This window comes from Nilaparvata lugens, chromosome 2 (assembly GCF_014356525.2).
Source record: "Nilaparvata lugens isolate BPH chromosome 2, ASM1435652v1, whole genome shotgun sequence".
In the NCBI taxonomy this organism is placed as follows: Eukaryota; Metazoa; Arthropoda; class Insecta; order Hemiptera; family Delphacidae; genus Nilaparvata; species Nilaparvata lugens.
This window is the reverse complement of record NC_052505.1, coordinates 19,344,860-19,363,762: the sequence shown is the minus strand read 5'-3', so window position 1 is coordinate 19,363,762 and position 18,903 is coordinate 19,344,860. Positions and strand designations below refer to the sequence as shown.

The following is an 18,903-nucleotide window of genomic DNA, read 5'->3' as shown; positions in this document are numbered from 1 at the left end:
CAATCATTTTCTCATTACAAAGACGTATAATTTGCTCATTTAGTTCAGAAGTTTTATTACAGAGGTTCTCCTAGATCAAGTTTTAGTCCTGTAAGCTATCATTGTCGGATGATTGTAAACGAACTTCAAAACTATAAACATTGCGATCTCTACCGCGTTCTACTTGAAATTACAGATTGATATTGTTCCCTGAGATTCACTTCATAGGCTTTTTGAACGTTCACCCGCTACCTGCATGCATATTCATAAATGCAACTGATAATAATATATAGTTTATTTTGATTGGATTTACAGACTACAGCATTTTTTAATTCCAGGATTTTTTCCTATTCTTCTATCACTCTTATTATCATGAGATGTCCATGATTTTCCCCCAAAAATGAAAAATATATTGGGCTACATGGTAAGATAGTAGAAAAAGGTATATCTGTCTGTAGGCCTATATGATTTTCGCTAAAAGAATGCTTTCCCTATTGCCTTGTAGTTTGCAGCTCCATCAACGTCTGAGTGAAGTGATTACATTGATTATTACTGCGGAATTTATCTTGCTTTATTATTCATTTTCACTACTGCAGCTCATAATTTTCCACTAACTTTCACCTGCTACTTTTCTATCACCTCCCCTCTGATCGCGGATCTTTAGATTTATTTGATTGTATTTTGACTCTGACAATATTATTTAATGAATAGAATTATTTTAGAAATATTGAATTCCGACTTATCAGTATCAGATTCGGTGAAATATAATTAATATGAGGTCCATCTATAATGATAATAATAATAATTTCTCTGATTGCCAATTAATTGCAACCAGAGGAGCTTATTGACAAAACACATACATAATTTTCACAATATTCATATTATTAAGACAATTAGACTGTTCTCACTCAGCACGACCGTGCGAGTAGTATGAATAGTCCAATTAGAACTTTTGGGAATAATTGAACGAACGTTAGCGAGTTTCTACTTTTCACTTAAGGCCAAAATCGTTGTCTGTCTGTAAGTTCTACAATAAATTTTGCAATGGCATTTAAAAAATTAAGCGAGATTTTCTCAGTCAAAAAGTAATATAATTCTCATAAATTATAGCAGCTAATAGAATGCAGAAATTTTCCTCTTTTTGAGGCGAACATTTCTTCAAGATAAGGCTACTCTCAGGCAATCATCATCAAGGTGAAAATTGTGATTATGCGAAAATTGGGAGTTAGACACAAAAATATATTATGACCCAGTAACTGGAGCCACCTACCGGCAGAATTGAAAACTATACCAGTAGGCATTCCAATCCACCAATCAGAGGAGGAATGGGGAGCTGGGAGGCGTGGTTTGCTGTGGTCTGCCATTGGTCCATTATCCTTACGCCGTGATTTCGTCATTCTCTACCATTCCCTCTCTCTTCTACACACTCTCGCTCTCTCAAGCTCTCTCTTTCTCACACACCCACTCTCTCATTCTCTGAGAGTGCTAATGGGAAGGATATTTTTGATAATCATTTTCAAAGATGGGGCACATACCCATTAACCATACATAGATCAACCTATAACGTTATTTTGATCTACATAAATATAATTACAATTTGCTGATTTCAAAATAAGTATACAATATTGTTAATGTTCGAGCTCTCCAGACCGGGGGGGGGGTCACTAGTATTCTCACTGTAGCCTACGGGACCCTTCCACTGATATTGATATGTGGGAGTAACATTATTTATTCATTGACATGGCAAAAATAGGCAGGCCTATCATAGAGAAAAAATATCATAAGAATATGTCTCATGGTGAGGCGCTTATGTTCCAAATTTCACTGTTACGCCTAACCGATAGTCCAAGTATAGTTATTTTTCGTGAAGCTGTATGGCTGGTATAGTAGGTAGCAGAGAGGAAGGAATACAACAAGAATATACAAGAGCTGTATTCTTCCCTCTCTGCTGGTAGTCTCTCATTATGACGTGTAGTCGCACATACACTCTCACCCGGCCAAGACAGTAATAATCGACAATAGTCTATAGAAATCTATACTAAAATTTATAAATCAAGGAATTGGCTCACACGTTGAGGATACAAAATACACGTTTGACGTATCATCATGTCTAAACTACAGAACTGATAATTTGAAATTTTACTTGAAGTTTCTCAATTTATAGAGGATAGTTATCGGCCTATTTTTATTTTTATTAATCAATTAATTAATCTTTTTATAATTGAAACAAATTCATTCAATTTGTGATACAAAGTTCACGTAAGATAGAAGCCCAATGGAATAGTTTTTCCATAAATTATCACATTATTTGTCAGTACTATTAATATATATCAGCATAGAACTATAAAACTACATTCACGGTAATCTATTAATTTGTGCTTTTAACAGACCTTTGCGGAGCAGGGTCAGAATAACATTACAGTGAATTATTTTGGAACGTGAGCACCCTATACCATGAAATAATAAAATTGTAAAGAAAGTCAACAAATAAACACCAATTTCAAGCGTATTCATACGAGTATGTTCCTAATACACGGCAGGAGTTTCAATTAACGGAACTTGCTTGCCAAATTTTAACGATTTTGGTTTAATTGCAATGATTGCTAGATCTGGTGCCTGGTGATGACTAAGTCTTTATAATATAAACATTTCTATAGTCATAATTTGATTTTATGGTATGAGATGTATTTGTATTTCTCCATAATAAGACGTTGATGTTGTCAATACCACTTTAAAGTGGTATTGACAACATCAACGTCTTATTCTCTCAATCTCTATAGTCATAAAATAATGCTCAATAAATATATAAAACACTAATTTTTTTCAATAAGATATATTTTTATGCAATCTTTTCTCTAAGGCAATATTCTGCACTCCACTATCACTTGAATACGTGAAAATCACATCACGTGAAAGTAAAATAATACTTTCATCACAAACTAATTACTACCCTTGAAATAAAGCAATTAGTTTAATAAGAACAATATAAAAATCTTGAAGTACCCTTTATTTGTTGTGTAGTTGAGAAGTTGATATTGTGGTAATTATTCATATTGAATGAAAAAGACTAAGAAATTGTCAAAAAACCACTGATTTATTGATAATTAGAAAGACCGGTTTCGGTTATTACACCATTGTCAATCTCTTTATTTTTAAAAACTTTAAAATAGTTCAACAACTAGTTTGAAAATTTGAAAATGACTTAAGTGTCGGAACTAGTTGTTGAACTATTTAAAAGTTTTTAAAAATAGAGGGTATTTCAAGATTTTATATTGTTTTTATTAATTTATTAAAAGTAGCCCATGTGAGTGAAGTCTCTTTTAGTTAAGCAATTAGTTTATGTGTTTTGTGTCTTTAGCAATTAGTTTATTTGTTTTTTGTGTCTTTTGCAATTACGGTAGTTTATGTGTTTTGTGTTTTTAGCAATCAGTTTATTTGTTTTGTGTGTTGTGTGCAGAGGGAATGCATTTCGGTCCACATCGGTCAGGCAGGCGTGCAGATCGGCAATGCCTGCTGGGAGTTGTACTGTCTGGAGCACGGCATCCAGCCGGACGGACAGATGCCGTCCGACAAAACCATCGGAGGCGGCGACGACAGCTTCAACACGTTCTTCAGCGAGACCGGATCCGGCAAGCATGTGCCGCGTGCCGTCTTCGTCGATCTCGAGCCCACTGTTGTCGGTCAGTCACAACTCTACTACCATTGCTATTATGTGTATGGCAAGCAGCCAAAATATGGCCCATCTTGTACTAAATTTAATCTCTGAAGCCCTCCAAGGAAGCTACTAAATAAACATGTTTCAATTGCTTTTTTACTAAAAAAAAATATGCCATGAACACACAGATAGTGTGGTGATATGGTGATATGCCATCAGAGCTGTCTTAAGTATCTATATCTATATATATTTATCTATAGAAATGATAATCTATATCTATACCTACATATATATATATATATATATATATATATATATATATATATATCCTCCTAAGACCGCTCTGATCGCAGATCAATGTGTCCAGGCCCTTACGCGTTATCAGTACCACTCTTTTGTATCTCATTTTTTGATACAGTACATATTATTTGCTAACATTCTTGTTGATAGGGTTTCATTCGCTGTTTTTCAAGTTCAATTCTATTACAAATCAATCCAGTCAAGATTCCTACTAGAAAGATTCAAAGAAACACTCTGTTGAACTGCAAAACTGTGATGTATGGTAATATAAAACTGTACATGTATATTTATGTGTCAATGATAGTATTAAAAATACTATTAAACACATGCGAATCATATTATAATTTAAGTGGAAATAATATTATTACATTGCAAAGATTATTAAAACATCATATATAATGTTACTAACACAATCTTGAGATATTATCAAAAGCTGGGAGCCAAGTATTCTGTATTTCAGGAACTCTCCTCTTCAGAGTTATATATAGAATCCTCTTCAATTCGATAGCTTCAAGAAGTAATAATTCTCTTAATTGTCATTGAACCATGAATTCTAAGCCAGAGAGAGCTTCAGCTTTGGTATTATTGGTGTCAGACTTTTTGATGGAATTGAGCATGCAATGTTCAATTAGGAGTGTAACTAATACTAGCGTTTAAACTAGCATCTTATATGTACCAAGTTTAAACTAATAAGAGACAGTTTTCATGACTGCACTTTCAACAAGTTAATGACATGAGAAGTCATGCTAATGTTCCATCATAAACAAATATCTTTTGATGATAGGATATAATAATATACGCTATCAAATTGTCAATACCATCCTGTATGTTACCTACTGAACAACTCAAATCTAGCTACATGGTTATGAGGTTCAAAAAATATTTAGTTTTAGAAGAACAAAAACGAATAGCAGACCTTATTACAGTAATTGAGACAGTAGTATTGAGCCAATAGCTGGCTGTAGAAATGGTATATGTCAAGATAGAGGTTACCGGTAGCGACTCTGTAAATATGAGGAGGTTCCATAATTAATTTGTACTTTGAAAAGGTAGGCAAACTAGCTCTCTACACCTGCTGCAAAGTATATTTTGCTTATCACAGAGGGACTCTCTGTCTGTTGTTGGTGTGATAAAAATAAGAATAAAAGTGCTTCACAGCTATCTCCCAAAGTCCTAATGTTCCATGCTCTTTTTACTTTCCTTGCCCTATTACCAAAGGTGAGGAAAGTATTGCTTTCCAAAAAAATTTAAGGTACCCTAATTTCATGTTTTCTGTAAGTTTCATTACTTTCCTTGCCCTATTACCAAAGGTGAGGAAAGTATTGCTTTCCAAAAAAATTTAAGGTACCCTAATTTCATGTTTTCTGTAAGTTTCATTACTTTCCTTGCCCTATTACCATAGGTAAGGAAAGTATTGCTTTCCGAAAAAAATTAAGGTACTCAAATTTCTAAATTTCTATACGTTTCTAGGTCCCCTGAGTCCAAGAAAGTGGTTTTTGGGTATTGGTCTGTATGTGTGTGTGTGTGTGTATATATGAGTGTATGTGCGTCTGTGTACACTATATCTCATCTTCCAATTAACGGAACGACTTGAAATTTGGAACTTAAGGTCCTTACAATATAAGGATCCGACACGAACAATTTCGATCAAATGTAATTCAAGATGGCGGCTAAAATGGCGAAAATGTTGTCAAAAACAGGGTTTTTCGCGATTTTCTCGAAAACGTCTCCAACGATTTCAATCAAATTTATACCTAAAATGGTCATTGATAAGCTCTATCAACTGCCACAAGTCCCATATCTGTGAAAATTTCAGGAGCTCTGCCCCATCTATGCAAAGTTTGATTCTAGATTCACGATTATCAGGCTTCGGACACAATTTAAACAAAAGAAATTTAGTGTAAAAGATTGAGCATGAAAATCTCTACAATTAATGTTCAGTAACATTTTCACCTAAAATTGAAAATAAGCTCGAAATTCAAGAAAATGTCCAATTGCAAACTCTTGGAGACTGTTGATTCTATCAAATGATTCACTATGAAGAGATAGCAGACCTCGTATGTCTCCAGCGTTATTGTCCTGTCACCAGCTGGCTAAGATCTTTGTTTATGAGTAGACTTGAGATGCGCGAGAACACTGGCGTCAGGTGATCAATTTTCATAACGGGAAGGAAAGTTGTGTGAGTTTTTTGATGACACCAGATTTTTTTGATGATAGGTAATATAATAAAAGTTAAAGCTTTATAAAATTGTCAATACCACTCTGTATGTTACCTATTAGAACTAAAACTTAAATCTAGTCTACATGGATATAGATTAAAGGTTCGAAAAATATTCAGTGTTGGAAGAGCAAAAAGTCTAATAGCAGAGATAATGATTTATTACAGCTTACAGTGATTGAGACCGTAATATTGGGTCAATAGCTGGCTCTAGAAGCTGTATATTATGTCAAGACAAAGGTTGCCGTAAGGTAGCGATTCTATAAGAGGAGGTTCCATCATTAATTGTACTTTGAAAAGGTAGGCAACCTACCTCTCTACACCAGCTGCAAGGCCTATTTTACTTATCACAGAGACGTAGAATCACCATGTGAAAGTGACGATTTGTCCGCTAGTATCTCGATCCAAGCCGGTTTCTGCTTGCCTCGAGGGGAAAAGACGTGACAAAAGGAGGTTCCTGGCTAGGAGCACGGAATAAGCATACAAGTGTGTTTCTTTCCTCTGTGCTAGGAGTCACCATGTGAAAGACACGATTTGACTCAATGTACTTCGACAAAAAAACGTGAACACTGTTCAGTGTTCAAGTTGCACGTCTCCTATCGTGTGAAAGTAGCCAGAGGGAGGTCTGCTGTTGGTATGATAAGAATATTCTATTGTCCCAGGTGTGATGTAAGGAGAATAAAAGTGCTTGACAGCTATCTTTTTTATTATCTCTGTATATATTTTGTATTGTATTTGTATTTTCTGCTAACGACGTGTTCAAGTGGTAGAGTGGACATTACTGTCCAAACTTCGCCACTTCAACAGATAAAGAAGTCATTCTATTCTATTACTCCAATATTTCATGTGAAGCCTTTTTTAATTGAGCATAATCGAAAGTGAACAATTTGTGCCCTACTGTATCATAAAACTATTCAATAGATAGGGTGATGACAGAGACTCTCATCTATCACACTCTCTCTACAATTGATTGACAGTAAGCGATCCGATGACAATGGTATCGGCATGTATCAGGATGACTTCGGTCTGGTGTAGGTCTTCGACCTCTCCAAAGAATGGTCACCGATAACAAAGACCGATTCACAGACAGTCACTCTCTCGCTCCATTGATCCAGGCACAGAAGCCCTATTTTGCCCGCTTTCTTTCGTCGGTGAAATTCTATAAGTACTTGCCAGTGACTGAAGCTATTTGTTGTCGAATTTGCTAATAGTGGGCTACTCTTCCCACAACGATTAATCAAGGTGGAGTGTAGGTAATATCTCAGGCAATGTGTAATGAGGAACGCCTCCTGTATTTTTATGATGAAAACTGGTGCACATAATTATCCAGACGTCAAGTTGATGAAAAAAGTGTAAGGCGGGAAAGAGCTATGATAACAAAAGAGAACAGAATAACTAGAACTTTAATGAGTCTTTAAAATATTTTACATTTAAACAGAACAAGATTAATTTTATTACAAAAATCAATATTGATATGAAATTAATGGGGAAAGCTACTCGCTGCTGATAAAGATACAATCTTTGTGATTATGATTAATTAGCAAAGAAAAACTCAAAAAGGATAACACATACCTTTTGAAGATAGCTTCCCCCTTTGGCATTTACTGGTTGAAACGCGACGTTAATTATTAGTTAAATATCAAAATAACTGATCTAGTGAAATGGGTTCAGATCCCGTCTTATTCAATAATACAATTCTCTTTAAACTGCCCGAACTGCGACAGGAAAACTGTATTAAAAAACAAGAGCAAAATCTATCCTTTTCACCAGAACAGCAGGACTTTACTGTCAGTCCTAACGAACGAGATCTGCCCTAAAAGCTAAATTTTGGATATTAATATAATATAAACTCATATATAATACTCATATACTTATATAATATAAACTCAGTCAATGCCAAACATGAAAGCCATTTCAAGTACATATTTTTATCTGTCGCACAGGCGGCACGTTTGTTATTAGAAACAAAGAGAAGCTACGTTAATATTGACAACAAATAAAATAAAAAATCTTTCTGTCGATGACAAAGATTTTTCAAAGACAAAAACACTGTTCATTGAACTTTTAATTAAAAAACTCTAAAATTCTGATCAATATGAGATAAATATATGATTCATATATATGTCCCATATGACCAGGTGACAAAAGGAAGTATCAAATATCAGATAGAATGAAGGTAAATGTCGTGATAGGAAGCCACGGAGTTAAGAACATATTTTTTAGAAGAAAGGTTCCTTCTTCTGTGGTACAGTCCTACCAATGAATGTCCATGTTTCCCTATACTATACCCATTTAAATTTGTCATATAAAAGGTAACATTTACTGGTATAGTTATCCTTCAAGCTACTGCATAATATCAGCAACCACTAATTTAAATTTCTTCAATATTTCCAAGCCATGTTTTGCTACGAAGAACTTGACACTACTGCAGCTCTTCTAGTGATACAACACTACTAAGCTACTAAGGAATACTATGGTCTACTAAGCTAATACTACTGGTTCAAAACTATTTATGAAATAATCTTTGGGGTTCAAGCTATCCTTCGATGTTAAGTAATATCAATATTACCATAGAGAAAGGATAGCATAAGTAGATATCCCATGGTATAGGGCGTTTGTCGCAACTTAAACTGTTATCCCAAGCCAATAGTCCACGTAGTTCTTTCCTATGCAGCTGTGTGATGCTTGTAGTCTCTCAAATTGTGCCGTTCATACACTATCACCCCAACAAAACAGTAAAAATTGACAATAATCGACAGTAATCGGCTTGAGATAACAGTAAAAGTTGCGACATAAATTCCCTATACCATGGGATATCTACTTACACTTTTGTTTCTCTATGATATTACTTAATAGCACCAAACTTGGATTCAATTAGGAGGACTTTTTCATATTGTTGCAGAAATTGATTTGTAAAAGAAATATGTAGAGTAAATGTTGAATGGATAAATGTTGGAAGAGATGAACACTGTCATGAATTGAACTATCAAGGATTCAAAATAGAATGGACAAGCTTTTCTCAATGATTTCCGTTTACTGTAGAACAACCGTGGAGTAGCTATAAAATAGAAATGTTTACTCAAGTACTCTAAGAAAATAACTTTATCCATTAAAGAAGATTTCACATCATTAGATGGTATCAATCAATCATTATATTATTCTTTTCTGTAGTTCAGTTGAATTCAATAGATATTCTATAGTAAAAAGTAAATTCGTATGGCTTTTGTTGGTGGGGAGTCCCTTGCGGGAAGGTCCCACCGCCTGAATATATAATTTAAGCCGTCAATGGGCCTTATACGACTGTCATACTTCAGCCGGGACCGACAGTTTAACGTGCCCATCCGATAACACGGGAGTGATCTGGTTAAAAAACTTTTGGTATTGGGAGGGTTTGAACCCGGGATCTCTATGCTGCTACGCAGGCACTCTATCCACTAGACCACGGATCACTCCTAGATATTCTATTACCTCTAATCATAGAATGAAACAATCTTCAAACATATAAGCTATCTCTGATCTAGTCAGATAGAGATGGGGGAGAAATTCATTGATGTTCGATTCTAACAAGCTAGATACTACAGCATTATGATATTCCAGTCACTGATCAGTAGAGCGGTTATTATCTAATTTCTTCCGGCGGCTGATATTTCCATCAATTTACAATAACTGCTATAACCAGACCCCACCCTTCGACAATCACCGAGCTGCTACACCTTGAAAAACGAGCCCTGCCCGAGTAATTTAGAAAATAGCCTGTCTGATATTTGTGGCAAGCCAGAGCAATAAAATAAAGTAGACATCAGCGCGGTCTAATGCACATTTCAATGTCAAAAGTACTGTCGTTTTATGACTTATTAATATCGTTGGCTACAATAATGTCTACGAGAAACATTTTTCAAAGAAGGAATAATGAGCAAATTAGAAAATTGAACTCATGTTTCAGTATATTTACAGTCGATGTAATTTATTTATTGAATTTTCAGTAGTAGGTATTTGTAAAAATGAGTAAGTCTTGAATGTATTGATATCTTTCTAAAGTTTCTTTTTCAAAAATTACATCAAGTTGAATCAACAACTTCATTATTAACAAGTAATATTTCCATAACTGGAAAACTATCAGTCAAAATCTTATTTCTAAGATATGGTTGGAAAGTCGAAGTTTTCAATAGGGTTTATTATTGGTATTATGGGGTTTATTATATAAAGGCCTCACTTGTTTCTTTGACGTTTTTGAACTTTTTATGAGCGCTCAAAGTTGATAAAGTAAGTTACATTCGTTGAGTTAGAAACCAAATTTTAAACAGTTTGAACTCTCATTAGGAGTTCAAAAACGTTATAAAAAAGAAAAAAATTTAAAATTTCTTCCTCTCTCCAACCAAATCTTCAGAAATAGATTTAAACTGATATTTTTCTAGTTATGGATGTTTTTTCAAAAATATTGGCAAACTGATAGATCTCGAAAACTAAGGTCGATATAGGAAAATTATTTTACTGGACATTTTTTGTTGCAAATTACATGTAGAATCTATAATGGTCTTCGGCTGTTACACCTTTCATGGGACACCCTATATTATACACTTACAGTATCCTAATTATCCCACAAGCTTTTACTTAATGATAAATAGGTATTTAGAATATTATGCCTCATGCATTGATAAAATGTCTGGAATGAAAGAAAAGTATATCCCACCTTTCGAGGAACATTCTGTAAAGTGTATGATGGTATTCCTTATCCATCAAGGCTTCTTAACGTACTATAATAAAGAATCAAGACTAGAAGAAAAGTACTCTGTCTAGAGATCCAAACAAAGAGTCGAGGATCGGGGTCAACTCCGTTTTTCACGGTCCCCTTCTCTTTCCAGCTCAATGACTCTTCTAAGATTGTCTGTCTTCCATTCTTCCTTCGAGAAAAACCAACAATTATTTTGTGTGTCAGACCGCACTGCAAATTTCAATATGACCACAAAATGTATTGTGATTTAGATGACCCGTGTCTGGTGATCTATACTGTATTGTCCACCGCACTCAATGTAACAACATTCTATGTTTTCAGTTTCAAGCTTTCAAGGACAGACATGCATCCTAATTCGATGTCACATATTATACAAAAGATCTCTTTACTCTCTGTTTTAATAATGTCTGTCTAGCGTATAGAGATAAATTGCGTAGAGATAGACACTGTCCAGCTTAGAGAGAGACTGAAATTATAGACGAAGCCTCCTGGCTTTCTTTTTGAATAATCTGATATTCATTGAATAATATTTACGAGGGTAAAACAGTCTATGTTTTCAGTTTCAAGCTTTCAAGGACAGACATGCATCCTTATTCGATGTCACATATGATACAAAAGATTAAGTGATCATTATGAATCAGGTTTGGCTAAAAAATAAAAGTTTAACATTAAATTTATTTCTTATGTATTCCAATGAAGAATGAAATATACCAGAAAATTTCATGACATGGGATACCAAGTGGGGTAATAGAGTTACCCCAAGGATAAATCTGCCAATAATTTCAAAAATAATAGAAATGGATTGATTCTATAAGGAAAAATAACTAAAGTGATATGTTTTTAACTAGTACTCAACGTTTCAATGGAATACATCAACATTAACTACAAAAAAATAGACGAAATGTGGGTTGGGGTAGTCCAATTACCCCGCTTGGTAGTAGAAGGGTTAACAGCATACCAGTGATGATGGAATTGGAATAGCAGTTTGGAACTACTTGTACTGATATGAGCAGGAATAAGCAGAGAATGCCACACTAACTCAAATCAACAGTACTGCTCACAAAAACACAAATGTTGGGGATAATAATTGACTTACCCACGTAAATTTAAATAACTACTGCTTGAGCTAATTGTAGGTCGAACCGGTCTGCGTTGAAGGAAACTGGAGAGCCAGATTTAACAATGAGATTGATGAAGCGATTGGCGAAAGAAATATTTTAAGGTGTATCAAAGCAAAAAGAATAGAATGGCTGGGTCACGTGATAAGAATGAGTGATGAAAGAGTACCACAAAAGCTGCTTGATGAAAGGATGATGGGCACTCGAAAAAGAGGAAGGCCAAGAAGAAGATGTATCAGCGATGTGGTGGAAGATCTCAGGGTGCTAGATGTGACAAACTGGCGGCAGGGAGCACAAGAGCGGGATGTATGGAGGCGTCATGTGGAGGAGGCCAAGGTCCACCCAGGACTGTAGAGCCAGATAAAGTAAAGTAAGTATGAGCAGGTAAGTATATAGGTAAGTAAGTATATAGGACTTATTTTATCTGTGGTATGAGCTAATTGTAAGTCGGAACATGCAATAGCCTAATCCTTGTACGTAAGATGATGATGATGAAACACGTAAATTTCAATGTTTTGTCTTTTTTTATTCATCAATAATATTATTGTTTATGTTTTTTCATGTAGATGAAGTGCGTACTGGCACCTACAGACAACTGTTCCACCCGGAACAGCTGATTACAGGCAAGGAAGATGCAGCCAACAACTATGCGAGGGGCCACTACACCATTGGCAAGGAGATCGTCGACATCGTGCTAGATCGCATCAGGAAACTGAGTGACCAATGCACGGGTCTGCAGGGGTTCCTGGTCTTTCACTCGTTCGGGGGAGGCACCGGATCTGGGTTCACGTCGCTGCTCATGGAGAGGCTGTCGGTCGATTATGGCAAGAAGAGCAAACTCGAGTTCTCCATCTACCCGGCGCCCCAGGCAAGATTCATTTTTATGATCCTATAGTCAATAATATTGCAGGGACTCATCATCTATTGTTATTTTTTGCCTGATTCTTTTAAGCTGATTCTCACAGCTGAGAGAAGTGAGGTCTAAGATTCAAGTCGACGGTTTTGCATTTCTTTTTATGTATTTATGCTTATATTTATGTTTTCATGTATGTTTATATGTTCCGCATTTACGGTGGAACGCGCCAATAGATTTTCATAAAATTTGACAGGTATGTTGACTTTTAGGTGCGTACAGGTTTACCCGCCGCGAACAAGAACAATAATTCACTTTCCATTAGCTAATTATATCTGTATTTGTACAGAAACGGTAAGATACAGAAATATAAAAAGCTTGGCATCAGCTGATTAAAAATGAATATTGTGTATAATTATCTGTACGCACCGTTTGAATTCCGCGTCGACGTATACATATGGTTTTTCGAAATTTTGCATTTCATGGATAACCTATAAGAAAAAGGAATTTCCTTCATAGTCCAATATTACTGTGAAAATATATAAAGGAAAATCTCTATAGGAACTTCATATACTCTCTGTATGAACTTCACTTGAGAAAAGTTAATCATTGATTATTATTATTCTGGAGATTGATAAAGTGAATAAGGACAGATGAGGACCACCTATATATTATTGTCTTCTTCTTCTTCCTTTCATGGGTTAGAATTGAGACGGTTCAATATTGATAGAGTAAATCAGGAAATATCTGAATCCTATCTGTGAATGTTAATATCCAATATAATATATACTATGATTTAATCAATTCTACCCTACAACCCAAAATTATCACATTACAATTACTGAGGAATATCTTCAGCTGGATTTTTATTTCCGGAACATAACTGAAGTCCAGCAGAGCATGCCAGCCACACTCGGAAAATCATTTTTCAGTCTACCAACGATCAACGATGTGGTCAAGTTGACTAATTGGCCAGCGTTGGAGTTGGAGTCTTTGCGTGCAACACAATGATAATTAAAACCAGAGCAAAGTACCAGAAAGAGTGTGTACCGGTATATAGCCAGGTCCACGTTATAATGACAGTATTTGATTAGCTATTGTACTGCTATTCATGTCTATCATTCAACAAAGCAGATAGCGCTATCCTTCTCTAGCTCAGCAACGTTGCCAGATCGTTTTTCACAATGTAGAAATATAATTAATTAACAAAATATTCAATCTCAATTATGACAATTTATTATTCGATCATGGAAGAATATTTTTTCTTGTGAATAAAATATAATCAAGTACTGAAAACAAGCAAGAATGGACAGTTAATATAATAGGTACATCAGTCTGTTTTCTGTATTACTTGTAATATAAATAGAAATAAAAATCTCAGTACCCTTTCTTCAAATTATTTTATCTCAACATTCATGACATTTTCAAGTCAACAGCGTCCAATTCAAGAGAGCCAAAGCTGGCGATTTTCATTTGCCGACACTCTTTGTGTGGGGATAGAGTAAACATCAGACGCGCAAGTGCGTTCTTGAAAATGGCATGAATGTCGAAACATGTTGAGATAATATAATTCAAAGAAAGTGTACTGAGATTTTTATTTCTATTTATATTACAAGAACTGATGTACTGATGTACCTTATATTAACTGTCCATTCTTGTTTGTTTAAAGTTGTTGAAGCCATTTGAAATTGTATTCATTCGCTCATTTACTGCCAGATGGCAGGAGAGTTTCTATAATTTTATTTATCTATTACTCATCAATTTATCGTTCCAGGCACTGGATAGTTGCCAGTCAGTGTGAATTTAGCTTTCGTACAGCTATCTACTCGCTCTCGAGGCTTCAATATTCAGGAAATTCGTCCTGAATCTGCCTAAATATTCGTGTTGTTTAATATTATAGGAAATTCGGCCTATACATTTATTCGTATACATAAATTGCATTTTCGTTTTACGTGAAAAGTTACCCACGTTTCGTATTAATTAGTGAAAAGTGAATGCCAGAACTAAATTTTTAGTTTTGTTTTTATCAATAGTCAAGTCATAGTGTTATAGATCCAGACAGTAAACTTCATCTCAGAACGGGAAAACAGCAAGGAACCAACTTTAATAGTCGCACTTTCGGTTGCATAATTTCACCTATCTTTTCCTCTCATCTATATCCAACTGTCCACCTTTTACCTCAAATATAAGTAGGGGAACAATTGAATGAAAAAGACTAAGAAATTGTCAAAAAACCACTGATTTATTGATAATTAGAAATAATAAAAAAAAGGGAAACAATTCAATTCGCGACATGTTGGATTTGGGATTTGGTGAGAACATTTTCTGATTTTCTATGTTCTTTGTATGTAGTTTTCCTGAATGGATATATTATTCAACTCAATGATTAGATTCGTTTTATACAGTCCACTTCAGAGCATTTCAAACTTGTAGTTTGAAATATTTAAATTTAAAGAACCAGTATTTACGTACCAAAAGTAGGCCTACTTGATTATATTTTATTCACAAGAAAAAATATTTATGATTGAATAATAACTGTCACTGAGATTTTTATTGCTATTTATAGGTACATAAGATATATCGGTATCACCTATCCTTTATAGAAAGCAGTGACATGGCAGAGAATCGGCATTGCTGTTCTCTTATCTTTCTCCACTGTCATTATAGCGTGGACCTCACTCTAGACAGTCTCTCTGTACGCTGGACAGTTATCTCCACGCTATGTTTCTCCACTGTCATTATAACGTGGAACTCACTATAGGCAGTCTTGTATGGTGGAATACTGTCTGTAATAATAATTGCTTGGGGTTGTATTTTTCGATCGGTTGACTGCAGTCTGCTGTTGTTGCTGCTTGCTGCTATTGCTGATGTTGTTGTTGCTACTTGTTGTTGTGGTTGTTGCACTTGACTGCGGCGCTTCATTCGAATAATTACAATTAGAGAAAAAAGACAGCTGAGGAATAAATGATTGGGACCACCGCGACGTTCTGAATCCTCGGCCACTCAACCAGAATGGGATACCATGTCGCACAGTCGACACTGTAATCACTTTACAGTATTAATCTTCATTTAGACTAGTTTGATGTGAATGCTGCCGTGGCAGTGCTGAAAAGAGTATTATAGAATATGAAACTGCAATAATTCGTTTATAGTCCAAGCAACAATTAATGCTCTAAGTAAGGTCACAGTATTACAAATTATAGGAGTTTTCTCTGGTAAGGTATATAGAATTAAACGTTTGGAAGACATTTTTTGAGAGATAGAGAATATTTAATAGAATAGAATAAAATATTTATTTCGCCAAAATACAAGATACATAAGACAACATGTAAATTATAATAAATCTTTGGCACAGTCAGCAAAGTCAGACTTTGCGCTAGACGTGCGCTAGCTGAGTTATCGTAGAACAGCAGAAAGCAAAATAATGAAAAAAACAACAAAAAGATAAGATAAATGGAAATAAAAAGTAGCCTACTAAATAGTAGTTAAAATTAGCATTACTAATTAACTAAATAGGCCTCTAAATAGTAATTCTAATAAATAATACAATGATGAAGAAAAAATATGAAGTAATTTCGTGTTAACATTATGTCCTCTAGGTGATAACCAAAAACAAATCAAATACAATCACTCTTCTAAATGAAAATGAATAAAGAAAATATATAGAATGAATTAGTTGAAAAGAATGACATGTCATCTTTCTGAGTAATAAAACGAATGACATGAAACTTTTCTACAATTTAGTGCTTACTAACATCCAAGTGCTTGTAATAAATTTTCAAAAATCATATAAAAGATTGAAATACATTTCAAACTCAAACGAAACATCAATTTATCTATTAAAATTTAGGTATTGAAGCATTTATATTCTGCTCAACCCATACATTTATTTCCCTGATAAGTGCTTTAGTAATATTTGAATTATTGAATTTTATCGGAATTTTGTTTGAAAATGTATTGCAAAGTTAGGTAAATTGGCGTCTGCAAACTACCTACCAATTTCACCAAGTTGATATTGAAATTATTTGAAGCTCCTGATTTCATTCAGATGATTATCTAAATTGAATTCGTAGTGGTGATATGAAGATATTTAGATATAAGAGATGTAAGTTCTGTATTGTGATAATCTCACTATACAGAGTGTTCTGAAAAAAGGGATGCCCATAAGTCAGGGCGTGATTCCTTAAATCAAAAGAAGAAAATAAGTTCTCATTAACATAGGTCCGAAAATGCTTTGTTATTATACTAAGATGACTGTTATACATACAGATGACTCTGTTTTATAAGAAATACGTTTCGGGCTAATAGTTATCTATCATCTTTTTTATACGAGTAAATATATAGAAATTATGATACCTTATTAAGATCAAGTTACTGCTAAGGGTGCTGCAGGTGATGAGTAGATAATTTAAATGTTATACAGAGTGGAAGATTTCGTCTGAATTTCTGTGCCCCTGCTGAAACGAAGCCCTACGGGTATTTTTTGGCTGTTAATTAAGATGTAAAATTTAGCGTACATTATGTAAAATGAACTGAGAAATTGAATAAAACCGTTTCCAGACCTTTAGCTACAGTAATCTTCAAGATATGTGACGAAATACGCGAAACCTGGTCGAAAGAAAATATCTGTTAAGCTCTCTATTTTTCATGCGTTTTGTATGTAATTAAGGATTATTCTTTTTAAAGTTGCGTTTGTCTATTATAGACTTATTCTACATATATTTCACTTCGAAATTAAATTTTCTACAAGTTCTGTAAAAATATTTTGTGTTTATTGTACATTTAACATAGTAAATCTGCTTCAAACCTTAAATAAACTTGTTTTTCGGGACCAAGTTTCGCAAATTTCGTCACATATCTTAAAAATTACTGTAGCTAAAGGTCTGGAAACGGTTTTATTCAATTTCTCAGTTTATTTTACATGATGTACGCTAAATTATTGTACATCTTAATTAACAACCAACAAATACCCGTAGGGAATTCGTTTCGGCAGGGGCACAGAAATTCAGACGAAATCTTCAACTAATATAATATATTTATATTTAGGTCTGGAAGCGGCTTTATTCAATTTCTCAGTTCACTTTACATAAAGTACGCTAAATTGTACATCTTAATTAACAGCCAACAAAGACCCGTAGGACTTAGTTTCGGCAGGGGAACTTTACTTCAGACGAAATCTTTCACCCTGTATAACTTGGTAACCAAGCATTCTCGGACCTATGTTAATTGGATTTTTTTTCTTTTGATGAGAGGAAACACGCCCTGACTTATTGGCACCTTTTTTCAGAACACTCTGTATAGACCAGTTTCTTGTTTGTACAGCCCGTCAGGAATAGCATGAGCTCTAAGTTCAAGATGCGCCGTAGCCCGAGAGAGAATTTTAGTGGTGGGGGAAGCATTTGACTCAGTCTCAACTTGACCTCCGTACGGTGCACATCGCTCCGGTTTGCATAGGCCTAATAGCATAAGCAGTAGGAAAGGCGACAGTGAGCCTTTCCGTCTCAACAAGCTCCAGCCACCTCCCCTCTCTTAGTTTCGAGCGGCCTCCCCACTCTCACTCCATTATCTCTCCTCTCGCGCATCTCACAGCTCATGCTATTCCTGCCTACTAGTATAATATAAATTGTGATGGTTGTCGTTTAGGTGTCGACAGCTGTAGTGGAGCCATACAACTCTATCCTGACCACACACACGACCCTGGAGCACTCAGACTGCGCCTTCATGGTGGACAACGAGGCGATCTACGACATCTGCCGACGCAACCTGGACATCGAGCGACCAACCTACACCAACCTCAACCGCCTCATCGGGCAGATCGTGTCCTCCATCACCGCCTCCCTCCGCTTCGACGGCGCTCTCAACGTCGACTTGACGGAGTTCCAGGTAGGCTCGACAACCGTCTAGTATAGAATAGAAATCTTTAAAGTCTTGAATTTCTCTATCCATCATGAACTGCTATATAAATAAAAATATAAATATAAATCCGAGTACCCGCTATTTAGATTATTTCATCACGACATGTTTCGGCTACTAAAAGTAGCCCTAAAA

The 18,903-nt window shown here is 35.1% G+C and overlaps 1 protein-coding gene across 2 annotated transcripts in view; it reads left to right on the top strand.

Annotated features, from left to right (window-relative positions):
- LOC111052848 (tubulin alpha chain, testis-specific) overlaps positions 1-18,903 on the top strand; it is a 78,380-nt gene that overhangs the window by 52,698 nt on the left and 6,779 nt on the right. For both annotated transcript variants that reach the window (XM_022339650.2, XM_022339649.2), the window contains 3 exons: positions 3,437-3,659; positions 12,569-12,870; positions 18,499-18,738. In XM_022339650.2, the coding sequence (XP_022195342.1) occupies positions 3,437-3,659; positions 12,569-12,870; positions 18,499-18,738 (765 nt within the window). The remainder of the gene's footprint in view (positions 1-3,436; positions 3,660-12,568; positions 12,871-18,498; positions 18,739-18,903) is intronic.